Below are 23,079 nucleotides of genomic sequence, written 5' to 3' on the forward strand. Positions count from 1 at the left end.
CATTAAATTATTCAAATATTTAAAAAATAAATTAAAATTGTCCTCATTTTGCATGTATTGAATGAAAGAAATGTAAACATCAGGTGAAAATTTAAACCAAAGAGAATTTCATATAGACTTTATTTATCATTGAACGTGTCCCTCATTGTAAGAAATTACAGTAGAAGCACATCTTGATATTTTATATGATTATATTAAAAATTCTTAGGATTTGTTTTCCTCTTTTAAATCTAGCCATTTTCCCTAGGATTACATTTTTCTTCTCTTGGGGATTCTGCCTGTCCTGATGGAAACTCTCAAAATTGTTTTGTTTGCTTTTCCTTTAGTACCAATTTAGCCCATTATGATCTACTTTCTGATGGATGTTTGATGAAGACTTAATGGGTCTTCCTTGGGGCCCTGTTAAATTTCCTTCTTTGCTGTGGTGGGAAGATTCAAGGATTCAGCTTTCTCTTTCAGCCCTTGGCAGATTGCAAAAGACTGTCTTGGACTGAATACAGGTTTGTCAGAAGGCAGTGCAAAATTCTGCTATGAAGAGCATGGATGGGCTCCAGGAAGATGCTAATGTGAAACATAAAAGCTTAATAGGGATATAAAAAGTGACACATGCTGCTTCTAATGTGTGAGACTTGATTTATTTTTTCAGCTCTTGTGCAAGCTTGTTACAAAAAGCTCATCCAAAATTGTCTCCTCACTACAATTGTATGTATTTGAGTTTCTTCTTCCAACTGTTGAGCCCTGTCTATATTTATCCATGTTCAAACAGATTTAAAGTACCCTCAAATAGTTCTTGGAAGTACATGTGTAACACTTCAAAAGAGATTTTTGTTGCACATAGCATATTTTTGAATAATGCCAAAAGAGGTGTTAGATAGGAAGGATAAACTGAAGGGTAATTTCCAAAAAGGTAGCATCTTAGTTCTAGACATAGCTTGTATGAGACGGATGTGTTAGCAGTTGTGTCTGTTAAAACGTGATTTCTGTTGACTTCTGCCAACTGAATCAGTTATTCTAAATTGTGAATGGATTACATCTAAACGCTCTCCACAGTATTCTCCATTATGCTTAATGTTATTCTAAAAACTCACAAAAGCATTTCCATGTTAGCTGCAGCTGGCCAGTCCTCTGGGAACAACATTTTGAATGCCATTCTTCATTCTAGGGCCATCTGGACAGACTTCTCTTAGCTGAATAACCCACACCAGCTTTTCAAGCACTGGACACATATCAAGTAATTGCTCAAATTGTATCAGCAAGCCATCTGATTAAATTACCCAGCAATTAATGTTTGTTATAGCAGAGTTAGAATGGAAAATGTGTTGCCAAGCTATTTACAACATTTTTTTTTTTTAGAAGGTTGATTAAGAATATTTTATTGCTTTCCTCAAGATAACTCTCACATTGGACTTCTTAAATAATCTCTCTTAAAGAGAGAATTAAAGATCACACTAATATTTCAGACTTCATTGGAAACAGTGTTATGATACTAACGTAAATATTAGCATTGACTTTCTTACTTGCTGTAAAATATAAATGTGATGACACACATATAATATAGCCTTTATTCATGTTGTTAGAAAGCATAAATTCCTTTTGTCCATGAAAAACATATTAAGGTAGTGGGTGTATACCTGTGTATTCATCTAATATTAGTCTCCCTTTCCAGAGGAAGGCTTGAAGAAAAAAAGTTATAGAACATTAAAAGACATGGACTGTTAGTTCAGTAATGGACAATATTTTCATGCTCATATTTAAATTTGTGCTACATTAATTCAGCCCTACAGTGCTGTATGTGCATCACAGTATAATGTCTTCGTCATTTTATACCATGTTTTCTGCAGGACACTGCAATAAAGCTGCATACATCTTCACTTAATGAACAGCTGAAAATGAATATTTCATATTCTCCTCCTGGCCTAGTATGTGATCTGTACCACTTTTATTAGGCATTTTTCAAATTTGTTTTAAATATTTGTCTGAGCAGTGCTTCATAAGTATCAACATTTATGCTTTTGACAGTATGTAATGGAAACAGGCTTTCAAATAATTATTTCCATTTTATAGAGATGTAACTGAAGCATTATAAACATTTTAAAGTTAAAAGGTTTTGGTCAGCCAATCTGAGCAGTTTGAGGCTAAATATATTAACATTACATGATATTCGATTCATTTGAAGTACAACATGGAACACCTGCTATCTTCAGCTTTAGAGGAAGGTAAATTAAATTCCTTCTGCTGATAGACTCTGGGTCTCAAGGTGGGCACACGGAATCACAGAATGGCTTAGCCCCAAACTTGTGCTGTGTGCAGGGCTGCCTCCCACCAGCTCACCTGCCCAGGGCCCCATCCAACCTGGCCTTCAGTGCCTCCATGGATGGGGCACCACAGCTTCTCTGGGCATCTGTGTTTGTGTTTGACAGTAAGAAATGATAATATTTCTACCTCCTACTTTTTTTGATTGAAGAGTCCCAGTGGACAACAATTCTGATTCTTTGTAGGCTGTACAATCAGCCTTGCATAAATGTACAGTGCTGCTGCTCCTATTTCTCAGGGAATGCAGAATGCAATAAATGTAGCAGGTCTCTAATACTTGCCTGTATGTGCAAACATCATATACATACATTTGAGCATGGAAAGATTTTTTCTGCATATTAACATCCAGTGAACAAGAGTTTGTGAGGCTCTTATGATGTATTTGGAGATTAATGCCTAAGCATTTAAATGTCTAAATTAAGAGAGCAGGGTAACACTGTACTCTGTATTGTTCATAATTTGAGACTTTCACAGTTATGGCAATAATATTGTTGAATACAGAAATTAACTTTTGGCAGCTTGAGAGATACACCTGAAGAGTGTATGAACAAAAATGCATGTACAATGCTATTGAACCAGTGTTACTTGTTGTTTTAATAGCTTTTTCTAATGTCTCTATTGTTACCTTGGAAAAATCATGATCAATTAAAAGAAGATGAAACTATCTATAAATAGCACATGGCAGACAGATTTTATAAGTTAACTGTTATTGTATCTAATTAAGTTTTTTGTTTGTTCAGCAGCACTGAGATTGCTCTGAATAACTGCAGAAAGAATTTGCATTTCATATTGATGGGATTTTTTTGCATTTTAAATTAACTTCTAAAAAATTTAAAACAGCTGTTTTACTTACCTCACATTTAGATAACCTTTTTTTCCTTCCTAGATATTGTATTTATCTGCCATTTGACAGATAAAATAATCGTGTTTATTTTGTGATTGAAAGTTACCATGAATTGTTATTTATTTTTTGTAATTCATTTTATTTCAATTTAGTACTTTTTTCCCCCCAATATTTTTTGAGGTTGTTTTTGTTTGTAATAGTTTTTAAGTTTTATTCTTTTTATAAGTTGTACTTTTTTTCTAGAGTTGCAAGGGGAATGACCTGAATCTGTATCCCGTGCTTGAATAATCATACTGGAATAACTAAGTTAGCTTGTTTCAATGAGACTTTACAAAAAGTAGAACCTTCTCTGTCTGCAAATGAATGCAAACTGAAGCCTTGTGGTGCACAGCTCAGTAACAAATTATTCCCCCACTTTGATTTATGGCATATATTCTGGAAGATGCAGTTCCTTTCAGATGTTAAGTGGCGATGTTCTTTTTATTATTTTTTTGTTATTCAGTAATGCCATATTGAAGTAATCTTTTGATCAATCAGACTAGTGCATGCATAAAGTATGCACAGTATATTTCCACCGGTAAACTTTTTGGGAGCTGTTATTTTTTTGATGTATATTCTTATAAACATACACAAATATAGAAACACATACATACATATTTGTTCTAAAATTTATGATGCTTTGCTTATGCATTGAGAATTAGGAAATAAGGCCATGCTCATGTTTTGCTGAGGTTTCTTTCAGCAGTTTTGGTGTAGGGATTTGGAAAGCGTGTGTTCAGGGAACTAATCGTTCTTGACTCTGCTGTAAATTTAAACAGTGGTTTCTACATTAGATAAGGTTTGTTTGTGGTCAAGCAGCTCTAAACAATTTTCAAAGAAAATTATTATACAGCAAATAGAAGTCCGCTGATAATGAACTTTGCTACCTTCCATAGAAAACAGGATGTCATGGGCTAGTTTTGGAAAACACTGGGTTAGTACCTCTAAGATCCCAATGTGGCCACTTAATGGTAGGCTCATCCAAGCAACCACAAAACACTGCGTTCCAGCAAGTTCTCTTGTCCCAGAAGCAGACACTGTGAAGTTAGCATTTCTTGATTTGCTTCCAGACGTATCTCCTCTATTTGTTATTTGTAAGAATTTTCAACCCTTGGGCAACTGAATCCCCTTCCACTTCCATGGCAAGACTTGAAGGAGCCCTAAGCAGTCAGGGGTCTTGCTTTTCAGTACAGTTCTGTGGCTGCATCTTGTGTGGAGACAATTGAACTGGTGTTATGTTGCTTTATCCTTCTAGTACTGGCAGTATGGCTGTAGAAGTACATCAAAAGTGCAAACCCCTTCTCAGAACAGGGAAACCATTTGGGCAATTAGCCCAGGTAGACCTCTGCTTTGTTTCTTACTATCAGCTACAAGGTCAGACTTTAGACCTACCTAACACAGTATTCACAGTCACTAATATAGCCAGGAGAGAAAAGTCCAGGTACAAGATAAACACATCAAGATACTTTTCCATGTAAGTCAACCAGCCTTCAGCAATTTGCTGCTTAGAGAATTCCTAAGCCAAAAAGTGTTTTTAGTGGATTTTTCCCCCTGTGAATTTCTCTAACCTCTTATTCAACTCATGTAAAATTCTGGCATCCAGCATATCCTGTGTCAACAAGTCCCACCATTTTCCTGAATTTGAATTGCCTTCCCTCTAATTCAATTTGATACCCCTTAGTCTTGCATAACAAACAGTGACATAGGAGAGTGGTGAAGCATTCCTTAATTGTATAGTCTAGGCCAGTCATGATATGGGGTTTTATAAAACACCCTTGTTCTACCCAAATCATCTGAAAAGTTTGAGCCCATTTTACAAATCCTGATATGGAAATTCTTGCCATATTGTGCTCCTTTTTCCCCCTGTTTTTTGAGTGGCTCAGAGAGCTTCACGGCCTGTACATTTATAGGTGTGGAGCAGTTGGATGCATTTTTTGTAGTTTTCACTAAGTTCATACTTCACTGGATGTTGCTGTTGATATAACAGTTTAAAATCAGGTCGGCAGTTTAGATGTTTGTTTCAGTCTCATGGTGGCATTTTAGTAGTTAAAACACTCAACGCCACTAGAACCAAAGACAACTTTAAAGAATTAGTTTGAATGAAAGAGAAACAGGAAAAATATTTTAGTTAGAATACGTGTTTGTGTCTCTGTGTGCATATACACAGATAAAAACGCAGGGGATGTTAAAGTACTATGACAGAAATAAGCAATGGAAAATATCTTCGTTAATTAGCATTGAAGAAATGGTGATTCTTTTGCAACAGATGGCTGCTGAACAGGTGTTCTGGCTCAACTTAAGCCATTTTCATGGTAATGTTTCCCCACATAGGTTTTGAACTATTAGGTGTTAAAGGTTCAATCCTAGCAGAGCTATTCAAACCAGACTGTGCTTTACTCTATGATTCCAGTTTGGGTTTCTGAATTAATTATATTGTCTGATTCAGAGAGGAAAACAGAGTGGAAAAAAATGGTCAACTCAATATTCATTGCCTCAGTTTACTACTGGAAGCATCTTGCTGATGCTTATATCAACTTACTCTGTGTAGGGAGTTGCTGAGCTGAAATGAATTACAAAATTAAGATACAGAAAACCATAATTGGACTTGCTACAAGAAAAGAGAAATCTTTTAAAGTTTTATGTTTGTACTGTGCTGGTGTTTATGCCATTCACAATCAAGAACTGAGACAGTTGCACAGGTTTATTAGTCTATGCTAATCAGAATTTTGATTTATTTTTTTTGGAAAATTCATTGCATGAAACATTTTCATTTTATGAGACCATTGAACAGCTCCACAAGCCAGTATTTTTCAAACTGTGATTCAGCAGCGGATGGCTAGAAATGCCAGAAAATTGTTCAGAATCAATGATCTCTTGTAAAGCGTTGCCTCAAGTTGTCTGTCATCTGAATTGAACATTCTTGTTAACTATATCCTTCTTTGTAATATCTTTTTTATTGTCACTTGTATTTTGCAGGGGTGATGCTATGCATTTAAAAGATTTAATTACAGATGAATTTTTAATTTTTCTTTTTAGTAAATCATTATGAGGCAAACCAGCCAGCCACTGTTTTGGATTTCACCTTGTTGTGGATCTCTTTTGTGTAACAGCACCATTCATCTGTCAGGTCACACTGGGCAGCAAACAGCTGATACCCACAGTTTTGCCTGGAGATAATTTAACTCACAGATCATCTCTCAAGAAGGAACAAATAGATCTGCATCATGTTTGGATCTTCTTGCTACATTTCAAGTGGTTTCATGGTTCTATTTGACTAAAAACAAATCAAAAGACCCAACTAACCAAAAATGAAAAAGAAAAAAAAAAAAAAAAAAAGAAAAAAGAAAAAGAAAGTAAAAGATTAAAACAACCAAAAGTTTCTGTAGTTGAGAAAAGCAGATTCATTGAGATTTTATCATGTGAAAATGTGCTTCAGTCCTTCCAGACCCATTTGACTCAGCCACAACTGTGAATAAGACAGGTATAGCCAGCAAGGAACATTGTTGTGAGTAACAGGGAGGAAAGTAACTAGAAACAGAAGAACTGCAGTAAAGAATTTGGGGTTGAATAATTGTACCGGTGGTGAGTAAAGAAAAGGAAATAATGTTGGCATGAATGATGTGGGAGTGCTGGAGGGGGAATACAGAGGAACTGATAGGTTCCTGGGAGGATGTGGACATGTAACCTCAGCTTCTTGTCTTCCTCCCAGCTCTGCCTTTCCATTACTCATGGGAACAGATGCAGTTTGGAGCCATGGAAATGAAATCTCTTGAATCTGTGCTGCATAACTTCTGCCACTTACGCAACATACACGAGGCTTTTGTTGCCCTTTCAGTGTTGATAGGTTTATTGGAATTTCCCCAGTTACATATATTAGCAGCGAGTAAATCTAATAAAAAAATAATGTGTTGGCTAGATTGCCTGTACTTAACTTTTATCACATGTATATTGAGAGAGAAATTCATTTCCTAAATTATTCTATGAGACATATTGTGTGGCCATAGATCTTAAGAATATTCATTGTCTTTGCCATCAACCTAAGTAACTGTTTACTCTGCATGTGCAAAAACATATTGTGCACACATTTCTTGAAATACTAACTTAGCTGCTTTGTTAAAAGGTTTGAAGTGTCACATCGTGAGGAAAGTTAAAATAAGAATTTTTGTTCTGTTTATGATAGGTGATTTTCATAGGTTTTGGGTTTTTTTTTTTGTAGTGTCATAATTAATCACAGTATCACAATCTTGTGCGGGTTGGAAGGGACCTTAGAGATCATCAAGTCCAATCCCCCGGATTCGAGCCCCTGTGTAGCAGAGCGGCACTTCTACCACTTGCACCACAGGGGGATTCGAACCCGGGCCCCGGTGTTGCAAAGCGGCATTCCTACCACTGCACGACCGGGGCACACAATGTATACTTCATTTAATGTACACTACATTGTGTAATGAAACGTAGTATTGTAATTAAAACCTAGGGATAACAAAGTTTGGGTTTATTGTTTGTTTATATTTGTTATCATTAATTTAGCAACTTTCTCATTGAAATCATTATCTACTAGTAAATAGTAAAGCGGTAATATCCCAGTGATAATGCAGTAGGCATACACATTGTTTTATTTGCCATAATCATTACAGGAAAATTAATTGAAACAAGTGTTCTTGCTGCCATCATAGTGTACACAAATGAGTCTGTATTTCTGCATATCATTTGCAGGTTTGGAGATGGCTATTCTGTCAAAGTTTGGCTTAGCAAAGAAATAAGCTATCAAAAAATGATTCTGGACTGTCTAAAGCTGCATTTTCCTGGATCACAATTTAAGGTACAGTTAAAATTCCTCATTATAGTAATTATTGTAAGGCAAGATGAAGAGTGGGCTGATATGAACAATGTTTATATGGCTTTAGATACATTGATTTTTCTGAAGAAAGTATTCATGAGCATCTCTTTCATTTTCTTATTAAGCATTTCTTATAAATCTGACTTTCGATATTGATTAAGTCAATTCCAAAGTAATTTAAGCGGCATAAATATATATAGGGCCTTTCTCTGAGTAATAATTTCATTTTGATTTTATTGTTGACCAAGTCGAACTTGTATTTGCTTTTATTGATTTCTGATAAGATTCACAGATGTGTGTATTCATATACATATATACATGAATGTAAAGCGTATGTGAATTTTTAAATATATATGTATTTTTTTCCAGGAAGCTTATCAGTAAATGCACAGCATTAAGAGAGAGAGACTTCTGTCAGGCTGAAATTTAGTTTTGTTGTTTTTTTTCTTTAAAGTTGTAGAGCATCCTACTGCAGAGATTGTTAATCAGACAAAATACACTGTTGTTTAAAAGCTCATGTTTTTTGTGTTAACCAGAGAGCCAACTTTGAGATCAATCTGGTTGTAGCAGGCATCACTTCATCATCATGTGTACTCACCTTTATCTATTTTTGTTGGTTTTGCTTCTTTTAAGGGACAACATCTTAACTTGCTTGAATACCATGTACCACGAAGTGAGGGATGTTTAGCTGAGCTCTTCAGAATCCTAGAGAACTACAAAGCTTTTCTCCAAATCAAACACTATTCCATAAGCCAAACTACACTGGAGCAGGTATTTTATTCTTTTTTTCAGCAGTTCCAGACCATCTCAGGTTAATCACATTAACCTTATTGCTCTCACACTGTGGATAAGCATAAAACAGCATGAGTAGGCGCATATACGGCTGGACTGGATAATCTTGTAGATCTTTTCCAGTCTTGCTGATTCCATGATTCTATGATACTTGCTATGTAAGCAAGCTTAATCACTGTTTAAATAACTCTGATTTGTGCAGGGTCAGAGGGTGGGACTGTGAACTGCCACTGCCACCGTCTAATAGTTGAGATCCTATTAATGCCCTTCAAGAGACTGAACAAGCCTGAAAATCACAGTAAATCATAGGCTTACAGGCCATTTTCCTTTGAGGGTTTTCTTCTGTGGTATTACAGTACACAGTAGAGAGCACAGTATAAATGCACCAGCAGACTGAAGAGATAGTGCTATTAGTGACTGTGAAATCCTATTTGGGCAGAAGGAACAAGAGAACAATAGCAAGTATGACATTTCTGAGTGGCTGTGATGTGTTTGAGCATCCTTGTATGTAACTTCTTGTTATGTATTCTGCAACTGAAGGAGCTGCATTTGGTCAAAATATTAACTTTGTATGATAAATGGTGTGAAGTTATTCCTTTTACCCTAGTGCAAATCATTAATGAAATATTCTGATTTGTACTAATCTTTTTAATGGCTTTTGAATTATCTGTTCGCAAAACGGATGAATATAAGATGATTTGAGCCTGATGATCAGGAATAGTTCACACAAGCTTACTTCTCTGCATTATTCATGGTGATTCATCACCTCAGTCACCTCCTATTGCTTTCTCCCCAAGACAAACTGAGTGTCACTTTTAAACAAGAACATAGTTCTCTTGAATAATAAACACCCTTATTATTCACTCCAAGTTTGTTTGCATATGAATACGATCATTTGAATCAAGAAAAAACATCTCTTCTGCTCCATTCCTTGCTGTCAAATAGTTGTGTGATTAAAAAGCAAACAAGCCTTTCTGTAGTAAATTCTGTTCAGGGAAAACAACAACAACAAGAACAAAAAGCAATTATAAAGTAGGCATGGGAGTTGTTGAGTAGTCACTGGGCAGTGCTCAGAAGTAAACCTTTGCCTTGAAGTATCCAGACCATCATCTAATGGCGTTTGATAGAAATAACAGGGTCAAGTTCTGTCATGCTTGCTGGAAGAAATGTTGCTCAAATAGGCTTACTCAGTTATCTTTATTCTAAAAAAGAGACAGAGGAGACTCTTTAGCTTTCTTTATTCAAATAAAGGGAGAGTTCATGGGAACAGTCTCCTCAGGGTCTCTTGAAGTATCTGAGGGAACAGCCTCCTCTTATCCCTACTTCCCAGCCACATTGTCTCTCCTCCTTTCCTCATTGGCTGAAGTGCTTGGAGATTACAGACTTCCCAGTCTGACTGATACACGTTTCCCCCTGTATGTGATCCCCCTTCATGTCATGCGTCGCGTGTGTAATTAACTCCAAATTTATGATGGAATTAATAAAAGTTCACAGGGTGTAGAAGTTAATTAGGCTATTCAGCCTGTGTAGTAAGTCCAACATCCATAAGTTCAAGTTGTCAATCAAACTTTATGTATGAATCTTATTTGGTGAGACATGAAGTGGAGAGGAAGCTGTAAGCCTCTGCACAACTTGTCTACAAGGACACCTTGCTTGCAAGGCTCTTTTATCTCATGCTAATTCAAGTGCAAAGAAAAACAATTATTTCCCAGTAACTCACTTTACCATTGTTTTTTACAGTTCATCAACCTCTCTGTTAGCTGGAGAGGTGAAGAGGGTTTCTTTATAGAGTTTGCAAAACATATCTCTATAGGGATCCTCACAGCAGAAACTGTTAATTTTTGTGTTGGAGAAGCAACTGAAAAAAATCACCAGCCAAGTCCCTGAATTTTCTGTTACTGTTATTTTGAAAATCCTACTTCTTTCTTGTCTTACAGGTATTCATTAATTTTGCTACACAGCAGCAAGGAATCTCACTTTCTTCACAAGAATCTCCCACTGTTCGCCAAGGCCACCTGGCAGTTTAGGATCAGAACTGGATACAGTTTCAACAGCATGTGTGTGTGTTTGTGTGTGTGTATATATATATATATATATATATATATATATAAACACATTTTACATGCAATGAAAATTTTCATCTGTTAACAGTTTGTGAGAAGCATGTAGTAGGAGCAGAGGTGAGTTGGCAAGTGTAGATCAAAAGGAATGTTATCAGTTCTCAATAATACAATAGAGTAGTGACCTGCAAACAAGAACTCTGCGAGAAACGTATGTTTCGAAACAAACTGCAATTTTATAATAAAAAGGGCCAAATTAATGTAGCTTTGCAGAGCATAAAAAGACTTGTCTGAAATGTCACTGTGTATAATGCATTTTCTTTTGGTAGTAGATCTATATTCATTTGACTACAGTAATTTTCTCTTGCATGCACACTTAGTAAATAATTTTTACGTGACAAGTAAAGAAAAACTTATCGAATGGAAGAAATTGCTAACCTATCAACTGACATTTGTATTTAATAGCACAAATTGAGAGCCTTTTGACTCCTGCATTAACTCAGATCTGTGTTGTGACAAGTTAAATTAGCCTTTTTATTGTATAACGGATGCACTGTATTCCATGTGGATTTATGCTGAATAGGGTATTAGTGTACTAGTCTGCCTCCTAGTTATGTAAAGTAAATTTAATAAGGTTTCATAAATCATACTTGACAATGAGTTTTCCCTTATGCCTACAGGTTGTTGCTGGAGAATTCTCAAGTATCTCTTTAATAACCTATTTCATTTTCCCCAGCGTTTTCTTTCTTCCTCCCTCCCCTAAAAAATCTGTTTTAGGATTATGTTAAAGAAATAAGCATTCAGACATTGATCAATAAACTTTTCAATAAATGTGTATTATGGTCTTATGTACTTCATGTAAGGTCATTCCAGGGCCTTCAACTTTCACATGTGTAAACAAAGTAGACATTTAATAACTAAATACTTGTGTATTGCACTGAAAGAAAGGAAAAAAAACAACAACAAAAAAAACAATGAAAAAAATCTTGAGAAAAATGACTGGCTTTTCCAAGACAGTTCCTTTGGTGATCCTGTAGAAGTAGCTGATAAGATGTTTGTTGGACTGTATTGCCAAATATTTTAAACTGTAGAACCTGTGACTTAGAACTGTATTCCTGCAATATAGCTCTGGGGTGGGCAGGGTATTAATCATTGAAAGGGCTTCTAATGTGGAATCTACAGTATAGTGTCAGAGCTCTGCCATGTTCCTCAAGATCCAAAGCACAGAAGAACCATCAAAACTCAGCACTCACCAATACAATGGGATGGTCATGTTTAAGATGAAATCCGTTATCTTTAATTTCTGCATGAGGTATTGTGAAGATTCCATCAAAACAATAATGGTTAGTATTAACACAGCAGAATGTGAAAAAATCAGAGGGTGAAAGAAAACAGATACTGAAAATTTGGGCAGAACTGGGTATGTTATCATAAAATTGTACTGCTTAATTTCAGGATCTTGGGGTGGCAGAAACAGCATACAAGGCACAGCCAGGCATCTTTTAGTCATAGTTTGAATTCACTTAACAGGTGAATGTTTCTGAAACTTTTGCTGGGATGGAAAAACAGAAAGGACAGCATGGCAAGAATTTATTGTTTGTTTGTTTTTTGATGTTTTTTTTCTGTTCATATGTTTAGATCTGTAAATTGGTTACATTGTTTCTTTTCTTTCCTTCTTTCTTTCACTCACTTTCCTTCCATCCTTCTTCCTTTTCATCCTTCCTCCCCCTTCCTCTCTCTTCCCATTCCTTTTCTTCTCTGATATCTCTATCTTTCAACCATCTCAAGTCCTTAAAAAATAAACAAACGTAAGGAAATCTAATAGATTGCTTTAGGAAAAGAGATAGCGTTAGTTCCCTGGGTGTAAGGAAGCCTAGCCAAAAGGTTTGAAATTATGAGAAGAGAGCCTATTCCTGCCTAGGAAGTGGGACAAGGAGTTGAAGTAATAAAACAGTCCTGCCTAGGTCAAGGGAAGCATAAAAGAATACAGGACTTACCGTGGTGAAACTCAGAAATGATGGCCTACCTGAATGTGTAGATAGAGGAACTTTTTCAGGGTTTGGCGGTGTAACACTAATTAAATGTCATTTTTTTCTGATTAAAACATGAAAGATTATATTGCTGTAATAGATGAGTACGGTAAATAAGGTTTACTCCAGACTGATGGTTGAGTAAATCCAGTTAACAGTGCTTTTCTTTTTTTAAATTGCTTCATATGCATCTCAAGAGACCCAATTTAATTCAGGCAAGTAGCAAACAATGTTTGTCTTCCAATCCTTTATAGTTGAAGAAGGTCAAAATCTAATTGAGTTCCAGCGTACTGGGTTCTGTCTCAGAGGACATTTTCCCTTTCCTTGACTTGCTGCATTCCTGAAATATGTAAGTTTCAAGACCACTTTTTGAAGATTTTTTTTTTTTAATTAAAAAGAAAAAGTACTAAACTTGTGGACAGAAAAGGCCATTTATATGTTAATGATGAAAGAGTCCTTGAATTCACAGATCATGCAGAAATACCTCTTCTAATACCCCTAAATTCTGAATCAAAGACAGCTAAGGATTTTAAACAATAACTACTCTTGTGAGATTTTAAATAGAGTGGGCTCATATTATTTCAGCTGGAAATTTCTCTGTGAAAAAACGCCCTTCACCCCGAGTGCTAAACTGGTATTAAGCTCAAATTTAGAAAATCAACTGAATATCTCAAATGCTTAACAGTGAAACTGAGGAGATCATTTTCATATTTTTGAGAGACTAATCCACTATGTAAGTTATCAGAAGATCTTCTACCAACCACAGAGTAGATTGTTTGAGGCCCTGGCTTAATTTATGTAAAATTATAAAATGAGCTTAGTAAAAATATACTGTAAGTCTAAAGCTTAAATCAAAGAACCACAAGTTCAATAAAGGTGGAGGAGTAATCGGAGTAGTAGACAAGATGGCAAAACTCATCAACTGAAGTTTTTTATCCTGCTTTGTGTTTAATTTCTGTAGATTTTTGCAATGAAAAGAAGGAGTTTAGCTCCTGGTTTGGTTCAGTCATGACAAAAATTGTAAATTTCACTCAGATTAGTGGAAGATGTGACTTCCAGCAGAGCGTTTTAAGCTTGTTTGTCCTTGTGAAATCTGGGATCTGAAATCTCCGTAATTAGGGAGCTGAGTCTGACTCTTGTTGAAAATGCTCGACTTACACATTAGTCTAAACTTAATTTAGGTAAGAATATTACTTCCCTGGTCTTTTCCTAGTAAAAACAGACAGTTTCTTTGATTCAGTTTAATGTGATTTAATCCATTTGTATCAACACATTCAAATTTTCTTTCTAAAGAATAGGCAGATCAAAGCTAGCAATGTGAATACCTTTCTGCAAGTGATTAAGTGAGCCTGCGAAGTCAGGCAGTTTTCCTGAGGCAGTAACAAAAGAGAAGATGCTTTCTGAGTTGCATGTTAGGTACTTGCCAGTAGAACTAATACTGCAAGTGCAATGAAATAGGGCAGCAGGTGCCAAGCAGAAATTGCAGCTATCTTGTTCTTGCAGAGGAAGCAATAGTCTGCTGCTTTCACCAGGCAAGGTTCTGCTGAATGTTTTAGCAGATGAGTTCTTCATGCTGAATAATGATACAGAGTACTGAAGTAGTCAAAGCATTTTTCTCCTTAATTAAGTTTTAGTAACATAGTGAATGCTGTTTCTGCAGTGCCCTTGTGCCAATTGCTATGTGGAAATATGTGTTGGGACAAATTTTGCCTCCTGCAATGGCTTTGAGAAAGACATAATCAAAGACTTTTGCACTGTAAAAGCATATGCGCATCCTTAGCTTAGGTAGATCAAATCAGCAGTGTCCATATCTTCTTTCCCACAAAATGAAAGTTGTGAAACCTAAAAAAAAATAAACTATGTAAGCAAATTGTTACATTTACTAGTCAGATTTCCATGTTCAACCTATTTATTCCAGTTATAGGATAATATACATGGATAATTTTGCTTCTTGTTAGGCTGCTGGTGGCGTGAACTATTTAAAGGAATACCTTGGAACTCAGCTCACTTACCCAGCAGGAACCAAACAGGATCCTCTAACATGCTGCAGTGTAAGGTAATATCAAACAGGAGTCCTTCCACCCTTGTAATGAGGCAGTTATGATTTAATATTAAGTGTATTGCACATAAATTAAGGAAAATAATAGAAACATCTTTTAACTTCTGTTGCAATAAAAAAATGCAAACTTGACTCCGTGTAGCATTTTGACATTTATTCCTGATCTACACACATTATTAGGTTCAAAAATTAAACCCCTGCAAAACCTTAGCAGTTCTCTAAGAACTGAATCTTTTGGAACTTGATTCAACTTCTAAAAAAAAGTGGAGTTTGTTTTTTTCCCTTTTAATTTGTTTCAGAGCTGGTTTGTAAAACTTGAAAAATTTTGAGAGAGAGAGCTTGAGTGAAGAAACGTGTGGGATTTGTTGTAGGTAGAGTGGGATATTCACATAATGATTAGCTAAGGAGATATAGGTAATGGTAAGTGTCCAAAAAGACGTGTTGTTTTCTTAATAGAAGTCTCTTAATATGTATCAGTTTTATTAGTAATATGTGATTCAACAATAGGTTGAATCTAGATAGAAGAAAGTTCTCTGTCTCTGAAAGGTAAGGGTTAAGTTCATGCACAACATTTTGAATTTGTTTCCCCCAGTTTAGTAGTCTCTCTTTTACTAATTGTTTATTTTAGATTAACAGGCAGGAAAAGTTAATACATAAAATATATCTTCAGTATCTTTTTATGTTTTGAAAACTGTGTAATTAGAAATAGATTTTCTAGATATACATCAATTAGGTAACAGAGGAATTGAAGCATCCACCTATATAAAATACTATAAAGCATCCAACATTCTATTTTTGTTTTTATTGCCCATTTTTTAATATTTCAATAAAAAATATGAAAAAGCAAAATAATTATTGTTAATTATATACACTATCCTATATTTTATGTGTCCCAAGACAATTCTTCCCTCACTGCAGTTCAGGCAAGCCAAAAGCTTGGATACCCGTGCATATAAAGTTTTAAAATGGTGCTCACTGAAATGTTTTACAATACATATGAGTTACTGCATATATATTACTTAGATTTCTACCTTAAATCTAAGTATGAATAAATATGTCCATAATTACATAAGTTAAATTAGGAAAAGAATAGATTTAGCTTTTTGCTATCTGGATGCCTTTGAGTCTACAGTTTGGATAAATCAGAAGTATTTGTTAGTCGTGGTATCAACTTCCCCCTTTTTATATTTCCAAAATTCAAGAATCATGGCAATTATTCTTCATTTATAATGTGATATCTCTTGTGAATTTGTAGTTGGGCTTGTCCCACTGCCAGGTTCAGTAAGGATCAAAATAGCACAAGAACTTTGTGCTTGTTGAAGGATAGGAGCAGAGGAGTGCTGCCCGGTGAATATATAACCAGTGGTCACTTTAAATTCTGAGGAATGCAAAACAACTTACAGCAAGTGAGTACTACCCAAAAAGTTTAACTAGAAGTGTACAACCTTTTGAGACTTTCTAGCACCTAGAATAAAAGTGCTCTAAAATAGAATTTCCATTCTTTTTGCTTTTAGAGGAGATAGACTAGGCCAAAAAAAAACTTGATCTCTTTTTCCCATTGTGAATTGTTTGCTGGAAACAGAGACGCTACTTTACAGCTGAATGTGAACTGTCACAGTTAAATAAACAAAAATCTTCATGGTGTGGTTTCATATGCAACATAATCATGTACAAACAATTCTTTAGGCATCTCTTTTTACTTTCTTTAAGTCAGTTCTCTTGCCGTGCTGAAGAAGCCAGAATTATCTGAATCAAAAGGCAAATGTAACTGGGGGCTTTTTCTGTAAGTGTGTTTGTATTTTGAGCAAACTATTGTAGATATGATTGGATGATGAAGACTGGGATGCAATTATCTGATGTGATGTGATCTGAAGACATGACAGTACATGATTTCAAGACTTCTCAGTATAAATAGCCAATGTTGTTTGCCAGTACAAAAAGGTAAACACAAAATGACTAAATTACTTGTCTGAGGCTGCAGAAGAAGATAGTGCTAAAATCATTATGAGACCACCATCCCTCCCCCCCTTTTTTTTTTTTTTTTTTTTTTTTTTTACATATATGGAGTCTTATGATTGAGTTTAGAGACAGTGAATCTATTGATCTTGTCTCATACAACAGGATTCACTGTATTTAAAACTAAATAAAGACTGTCTAGCTCAGGGGATTTGAAAATGAGATCGTTTTATTCATGGGTCAGTTCTCCAAACCCATCCCAAGCGTGCAGCCAGACAAAAAAGCAGAGAGTGGGAGGGAAAATGAGGAATGAGGTTAATGAAAAAGGAAATAGAGTGAAAGAAAAAAGATTTTCTGGAAAATAATTTGCTTTGCTATCAGACTGAAGTGGAGGAAACTTGGAGATAGGTTGCCCATAGCATTCTATTTCTCAGAGCCACAAGAATAAGAGAGAGGCCATGCAAAAGATGTTGGGGACTGATAGAACTCTCAGAACAAGAAAATCCTTAATTCTAATGGAAAACAAACCTGACATATTATTCTCCTTGTTAATGTCCATGAAGGCCAGAGTTGTTTACCATCTGGTGGTTGCTCATTATACATGAACTTGGCTGGAATCGTGTCAGTAACGCACAGTTCTTCTCGTTGATGGAGCCTTTGTTCATTTTTTTAACAACTCATGCCCCAAAATAAGTATAGGATGAAAAGCAGACACATCAGAGTGGCAGAATTTTAGGTTCTCATATAGGCATATAGTGATAGAGAAGCAGATCCTATCATTCAGTAGGAACTGGGCTAGTTCAGCCTTTCATAGAGCTGGGCCCTATGTGATCCGACATGAAAACAATTTCTTGTGTTGCTTTTTGTTGTTGGTTGTGTTCACAGTGTTTCTCATTACACATCTCTCTGAAGATTGAGTATCATATTCAGTTTTCTCAAGAATTTGCTTCAGTCAGGATCTGGAAAAATTTTAACAAATACGCTTACCTTACCCCATTCTACAAGACTGGCAGTCTATTCAGGGCTTCAAGCAGGCATAACGAAAAATAATAATAATAAAAAATACACTATGTTTTCTTGTTCATAAATAATTATATCATTTTTAACCTGTTTGTCTCCTTCACGTCCTGTTCCTTGTATTCTTCTTGTGTGGTTCTGAATTGGATATATCCACACATATACAGTCTATTTACATTTAGGCTAAATTAATATGTAAAGAAATGTATTTGTTACATAGTATTTTATCTCACAATCTTATATTCATCTTGTAATGAAGTTGCAGCTGCACGTTGGAAGGCACAGAGTTGACTTTTGGCCCTAGAAAAATGAAGGAATGTGATCCAGTTTGGGAAAGAACTGACTGTGCAGCTATTATTGAAAGCTAACTAACTAGAGGCTACAGTTTCATTGTACAAAAAGGTGTAATGGAAAGGAATAAAGAGCAAAAGACTGGTGACATTCAACTTTTCCAAACACTAACAAGTCCTCAATTATTCAATTGCAATTACAGTTCACTGAATTAGCTACTTGAAAACATAAAGTGTCAGTTCTCTGGGGCAGATTCTCAATGAGGGTGTTAGAAAAGAAAGGTGAGAAAGAGCAAAGAGTGATGAGAGTACCACAGCTTTGAACTTGCTCAGTAAATTGATTCAGCTTGTTTTTTTCTCTATCATCTGTGCACTTTCTCCTTGCTTTGACTTCTGAGTCTCACACCTTCAGGAGAAAGCAGCAGGAGCACTTGGCATCTGCTACATGTCTGTACTTGGGATGGAGTCTGGCTGCAGACATCTAACTATACTCTGTGCCTGAAGGGTGTCTTTCTCCAAAAAGCAGCAAAAGCCCTCTTTTTAACTGCTTCAAGACATAAATTATGGGATTAATTAGAAAGCTTCTTGCTGTGGGCTTGCCACTTTCCAAATACACCCCTGAACATATATATTGATGTACCAGAAAAAAATGCCACAGGGGTTTCAGGAAAGGTGAGATTTTTGTCTGCACCAGGGTTGTATTTGCCAGAAATACTACTTCTTTTAATTCACCAGTGCTGAAACAACCTCAATATCTGAGAGAAATCTTTTTCCCTTGATAGCTGCTTTGCCTTTTGCTCACTAATGTTGGTTGCCAGATCACTAATACAAAAAACTTCCCCTCCAGTGTCTCTGTAGGGTTTAGTGAAGAACTGGGATATTTTCTGGGGTCATTGCTCTGTTTTCCTTCTCCTTAATCATTAGAACATTTTCTCTAAATACGTTTGCTACTCTTGTAGAGCTCAGAGGCACTGACAATCTCTTTGATCTGTTCTGCTCAGTATCAGATGTCCCACTTGCTCTCAGTTTCTTCCAACAGTGTATGCATCAGTGGGTGGTGGGTGCAAAACCCTTTGCTAGAGACAATGAAAGACAGTACTAGCACTTCTGTGTGATTTCAAAAACTGTGCTTGGATGTCTCTTTATTAGAAAACATTTCCTAATATCTGTTGACACAAGTACAGATTCCATTTATAAACATTAGCTAATATTTGCAGAAAGCACATTATGAGCATGCAGTTTATTTGAGTCAATATATATAAAAACTTGAATGCTGAGAGTTAGAGATGATCTTCTTTTGTCACTCTCACTTACAGCTCCTAAATGCTAGGGTTGGATCACTGAACAAGTGGACTATGTTTTTCAGTAATTGCAGAAAGCTATATGAAGCTTTTCATAGACTTATGCAGAGGTTTGGTTTGGAAAGGACCTTAGAGATCATCTGGTTCCAACCACCCTGCCATGGGCAAGAACATCTTCCGCTAGACCCCTTTGGTTGGTGCCCCCAGTCCAACCTGGCCTTGAATGCCCAAAGGGATAGGGCATCCACAGCTTCTCTGTGCAGCCTGTGCCAGGGCCTCACCACACTCATAGGGTAGAATTTCTTCTGAATATCCAATATAAATCTACTCTTTTACATTAAGCTGTAGTCCCTTGTCCTATTTCTTCATGACTGATAAAGAGTCCCTGTATATACTGAAAGGTTGCTGCTATATGATCTCCTGAGTAGAATGCAGTACTCTAGGTGAGGTCTCTCAAGAGTGTATCAGAATGTTATTTGATTCACAAAACAGGGAAAAAAGTCTGACTACTTCCCTTTCCTGGTATGAATTTGAAGGGGTCAAAAACGTGTAACATGCAGAATGTCCTTATTGATAAAATCAAGAGCCCAAACATTATGTGGACAAGTTTTAGTACTTTTGCAGTGGGTCTGAACAGAATTGGGAAATCTACTTTAGAATTAATTTCTTCTGATCGAAGTTTGCATTTCTGAGGCCAGAATAGTTGGGACTGCAATTACCAATCTCGCTGATGTCTGAGATAAATCCTTTGCTTCTAAACTGAATGGGAAATGTAGAGATGTGTGAGATTCTGGCAACCCGAGTTTATATGTTTTCTACCTCTGTTGCCAAGCAGCATATAAAACAGTTCTGACACTGATTGAGATCACGCTGACATAAAGGCAAATATGTTTGCATGTAGCCTTTTGGCTTTAATAGAACCCAGAGGGGACATCACGGTCTAAGTCTTAATTATATTCTAATGGCAGAAACCCTCTCAAAAGGGCATTATCTGCCTTGAAGAGCCACTAAAATAAGTGTAAGATAGGTAGAGAAATATCTGAAAACAATGGCAGTGTGTACTGGCAAGGATGGAGAAACTGCAGTTGTTTCAAACAAAGGACCTAGTATTTAATATAGTTTTTTGATGATAAATCAATGGAGTAAAAGCCATTAATCTGTTCAGTTTGTTATGGTGTTATATCTGTTTGGTTTGATATTCCCCTTTCACTACTTAGTCTTTTTCTTTTCTTGTATGGTTTGTTTTGTTGGGTTTTTTTTCCCCAATGTGGGAAAGGAGAAGACTGGGAGTGAAAGAAGTTGAAGAAAACAGGAAATATTTCTGGCTGTGATTTTTTTTCCCAATGAAATAGGTGATATTTTAAATCAATGTGAAGTATCTACATTTTTTTTTTTCTTTATACAAATGAAAATTATTCTGAAAATGAATCCCTTAAGTGAAAATACTATGCCTTATTACCCTACAAATTTGACAGAATAAACACACTCATTTTGGTATTAGATATATTTGTGACCATTGCAGTTTGTTTACGTATGTGTGTATATTTTATTTGTTTTTACCTTGTAGAAGCAGATAAAATATTCACAACATTTAATTAAAATGTCATTTTCCACAAATACAATTTATTCAATTTTCATACCAAGCACAGTTAAACAAAATATATGAAATAATATGCAGAATGTAAAAGGAAATGTATTTCTAGCCAGAAATGAATAAGAGAATCTTTAATTCACTTTTATCTTGCTTTGATCTGAAACCAAACTATGAGCAGCAAGAGACACTGGACACAGGGGGAGGAAATAAGGATGACTCATTTTCTTGGTTCCTATTGAATTTATTTTGTAAAGAAAGGAATGTTTGTCAAGGCAGTGTTATGTGGACTCTTTAAAATGTTTTGATTTGCTTTCTCGGAAGGTTCATCTGTGTATCAAAAGGCTCTATCACTGCCAGTGGTTTGATGTTGGACATGAAGCTAAAACTTTCCACGATATTCATCACTGGTTTATAGTTATTCCTTCTACACAGCTATGGGCTCAAAACTGCCTCTGAGTACTTAAGCTTAGATTATGGTGAAACAAATAGAATTTAAATCAAAGTACAACTGTGGAATACTTTACCTTCTAATATGTCATTACTGAACACAGCATATAATAATTAGGAATGGGATCTTGAAGTAGTATCTAGATATCAAAACCACCATTGCCTATGGCAAAGTTGTATACGAATTTGTAGATGTATACACAAGAAAGAGCAAATATTTTATGTGATATCTTTTCAATCCAAGATGTTACTATGTGTATTAAAATAGTGTTTTTTAAATGTCTTTGAAAACTACCAGAAGCAAAGAGTCTACTCTTTCTTGTGGCTAAATTATATGGCAGTGGAAACCTCTGTTGATACAGCAGAAGCAGATTTGATCCCTTTACATTTTATTTGATGGGGTTGTTTCCAGCTTGCCACTGGTAGCAGTCAGAATGGAAAAACTACAACTCCTACTCTTCTAGGTTGTACCAGTATTTTGATGCCAAAAGAATCTGTTTTCGGTAGTAGATACTGCAGATGTTTATACTGAGTACTCCTGCTCATCAGGCAGCTAATTAACACAGTTTCGTCTTGTTAGCTTGACATTTCAGAGTTTAACTTGTTCCACTGAGATGCCTAGGAGCAACACTGTTTCAGGTAGATTGGAGTTACAGTCAGACAGTGTGTCATGCTGTGTTCGTGTTTTGGATCTTCGCTTGGCAATTTTATTTATTTATTATTTATTTATTTTAATAAAGATGAGCCTTTAATGGTTAATTCCTAACACTTAAATAGTGTTAGGAACAATGAGGATTTTCTGCTTGCTATCCTGTGCAAGTATACTCGCTCTGCTTTTCTCAGGTAGTCCAGGTGTTCGTTATTCAGGTTGTCCACCATGTATAGCAGGATGTAAATGTCAGTGATGACGGCTGGTGGAAGTTCTATTTTCCTTTAAGGTTAGAAACTTGTGGTGTTTTTTGAAGCTTATAGTCACTAGTTTTATGTCTTTGTAATGTGATGAGTCAAGTAATTATGTGCAACATGCAGTCACATTCTTTTGGTCCTAGGAAAGTTTAACTGAGGATGGTGACTTGGGTTTGTGACACCAACATCTAGTTAAAATGTGTTCTTAGATGTAGCTATGGTACTACCTCCCTCTCCCAAGCCCAAACATAACTTTCCAAATGGTAAGACATACTACTTGCAGTTTGGATTGCTAAGTTCAATGCTAGGTGAAGGTTTACATTTCAAATTATTGCTATAACAAGGTCTATGTCCTTTCCTATCAAGTCACTTCAGTTGGATGTGAAGGAATAGGAAATAAGAGAAAATACTCTGATTCGAGTAGGTAAAAATTGTGCTTGATATCTCAGAACACTAGAGGGAGCAAGAAGGTAAAGTTCTTGAAAGAGAAAGCTGCTTCCTTGGAGGCTGAATCTGTGTCCGCTGTACCAGGTAGTAATTAAATCAAACGCTGTTACACCATTAAAAATGATAAAACAACAACGAGTTATGTCT

The 23,079-nt window shown here is 35.8% G+C and overlaps 1 protein-coding gene across 1 annotated transcript in view; it reads left to right on the forward strand.

Moving 5' to 3' along the window:
• ABCA13 (ATP binding cassette subfamily A member 13) overlaps positions 1-11,720 on the forward strand; it is a 165,063-nt gene extending 153,343 nt beyond the window's left edge. Inside the window, exons 59-61 of the mRNA XM_085537944.1 lie at positions 7,910-8,015; positions 8,667-8,804; positions 10,763-11,720. Of these exons, the coding sequence (XP_085394070.1) occupies positions 7,910-8,015; positions 8,667-8,804; positions 10,763-10,852 (334 nt within the window). The 3' untranslated portion in view covers positions 10,853-11,720. The remainder of the gene's footprint in view (positions 1-7,909; positions 8,016-8,666; positions 8,805-10,762) is intronic.
• The last annotated feature ends 11,359 nt before the right edge of the window (positions 11,721-23,079 follow it).

Source organism: Coturnix japonica, chromosome 2 (assembly GCF_054131305.1).
Source record: "Coturnix japonica strain WE chromosome 2, WE-NBRP24, whole genome shotgun sequence".
Taxonomy (NCBI): Eukaryota; Metazoa; Chordata; class Aves; order Galliformes; family Phasianidae; genus Coturnix; species Coturnix japonica.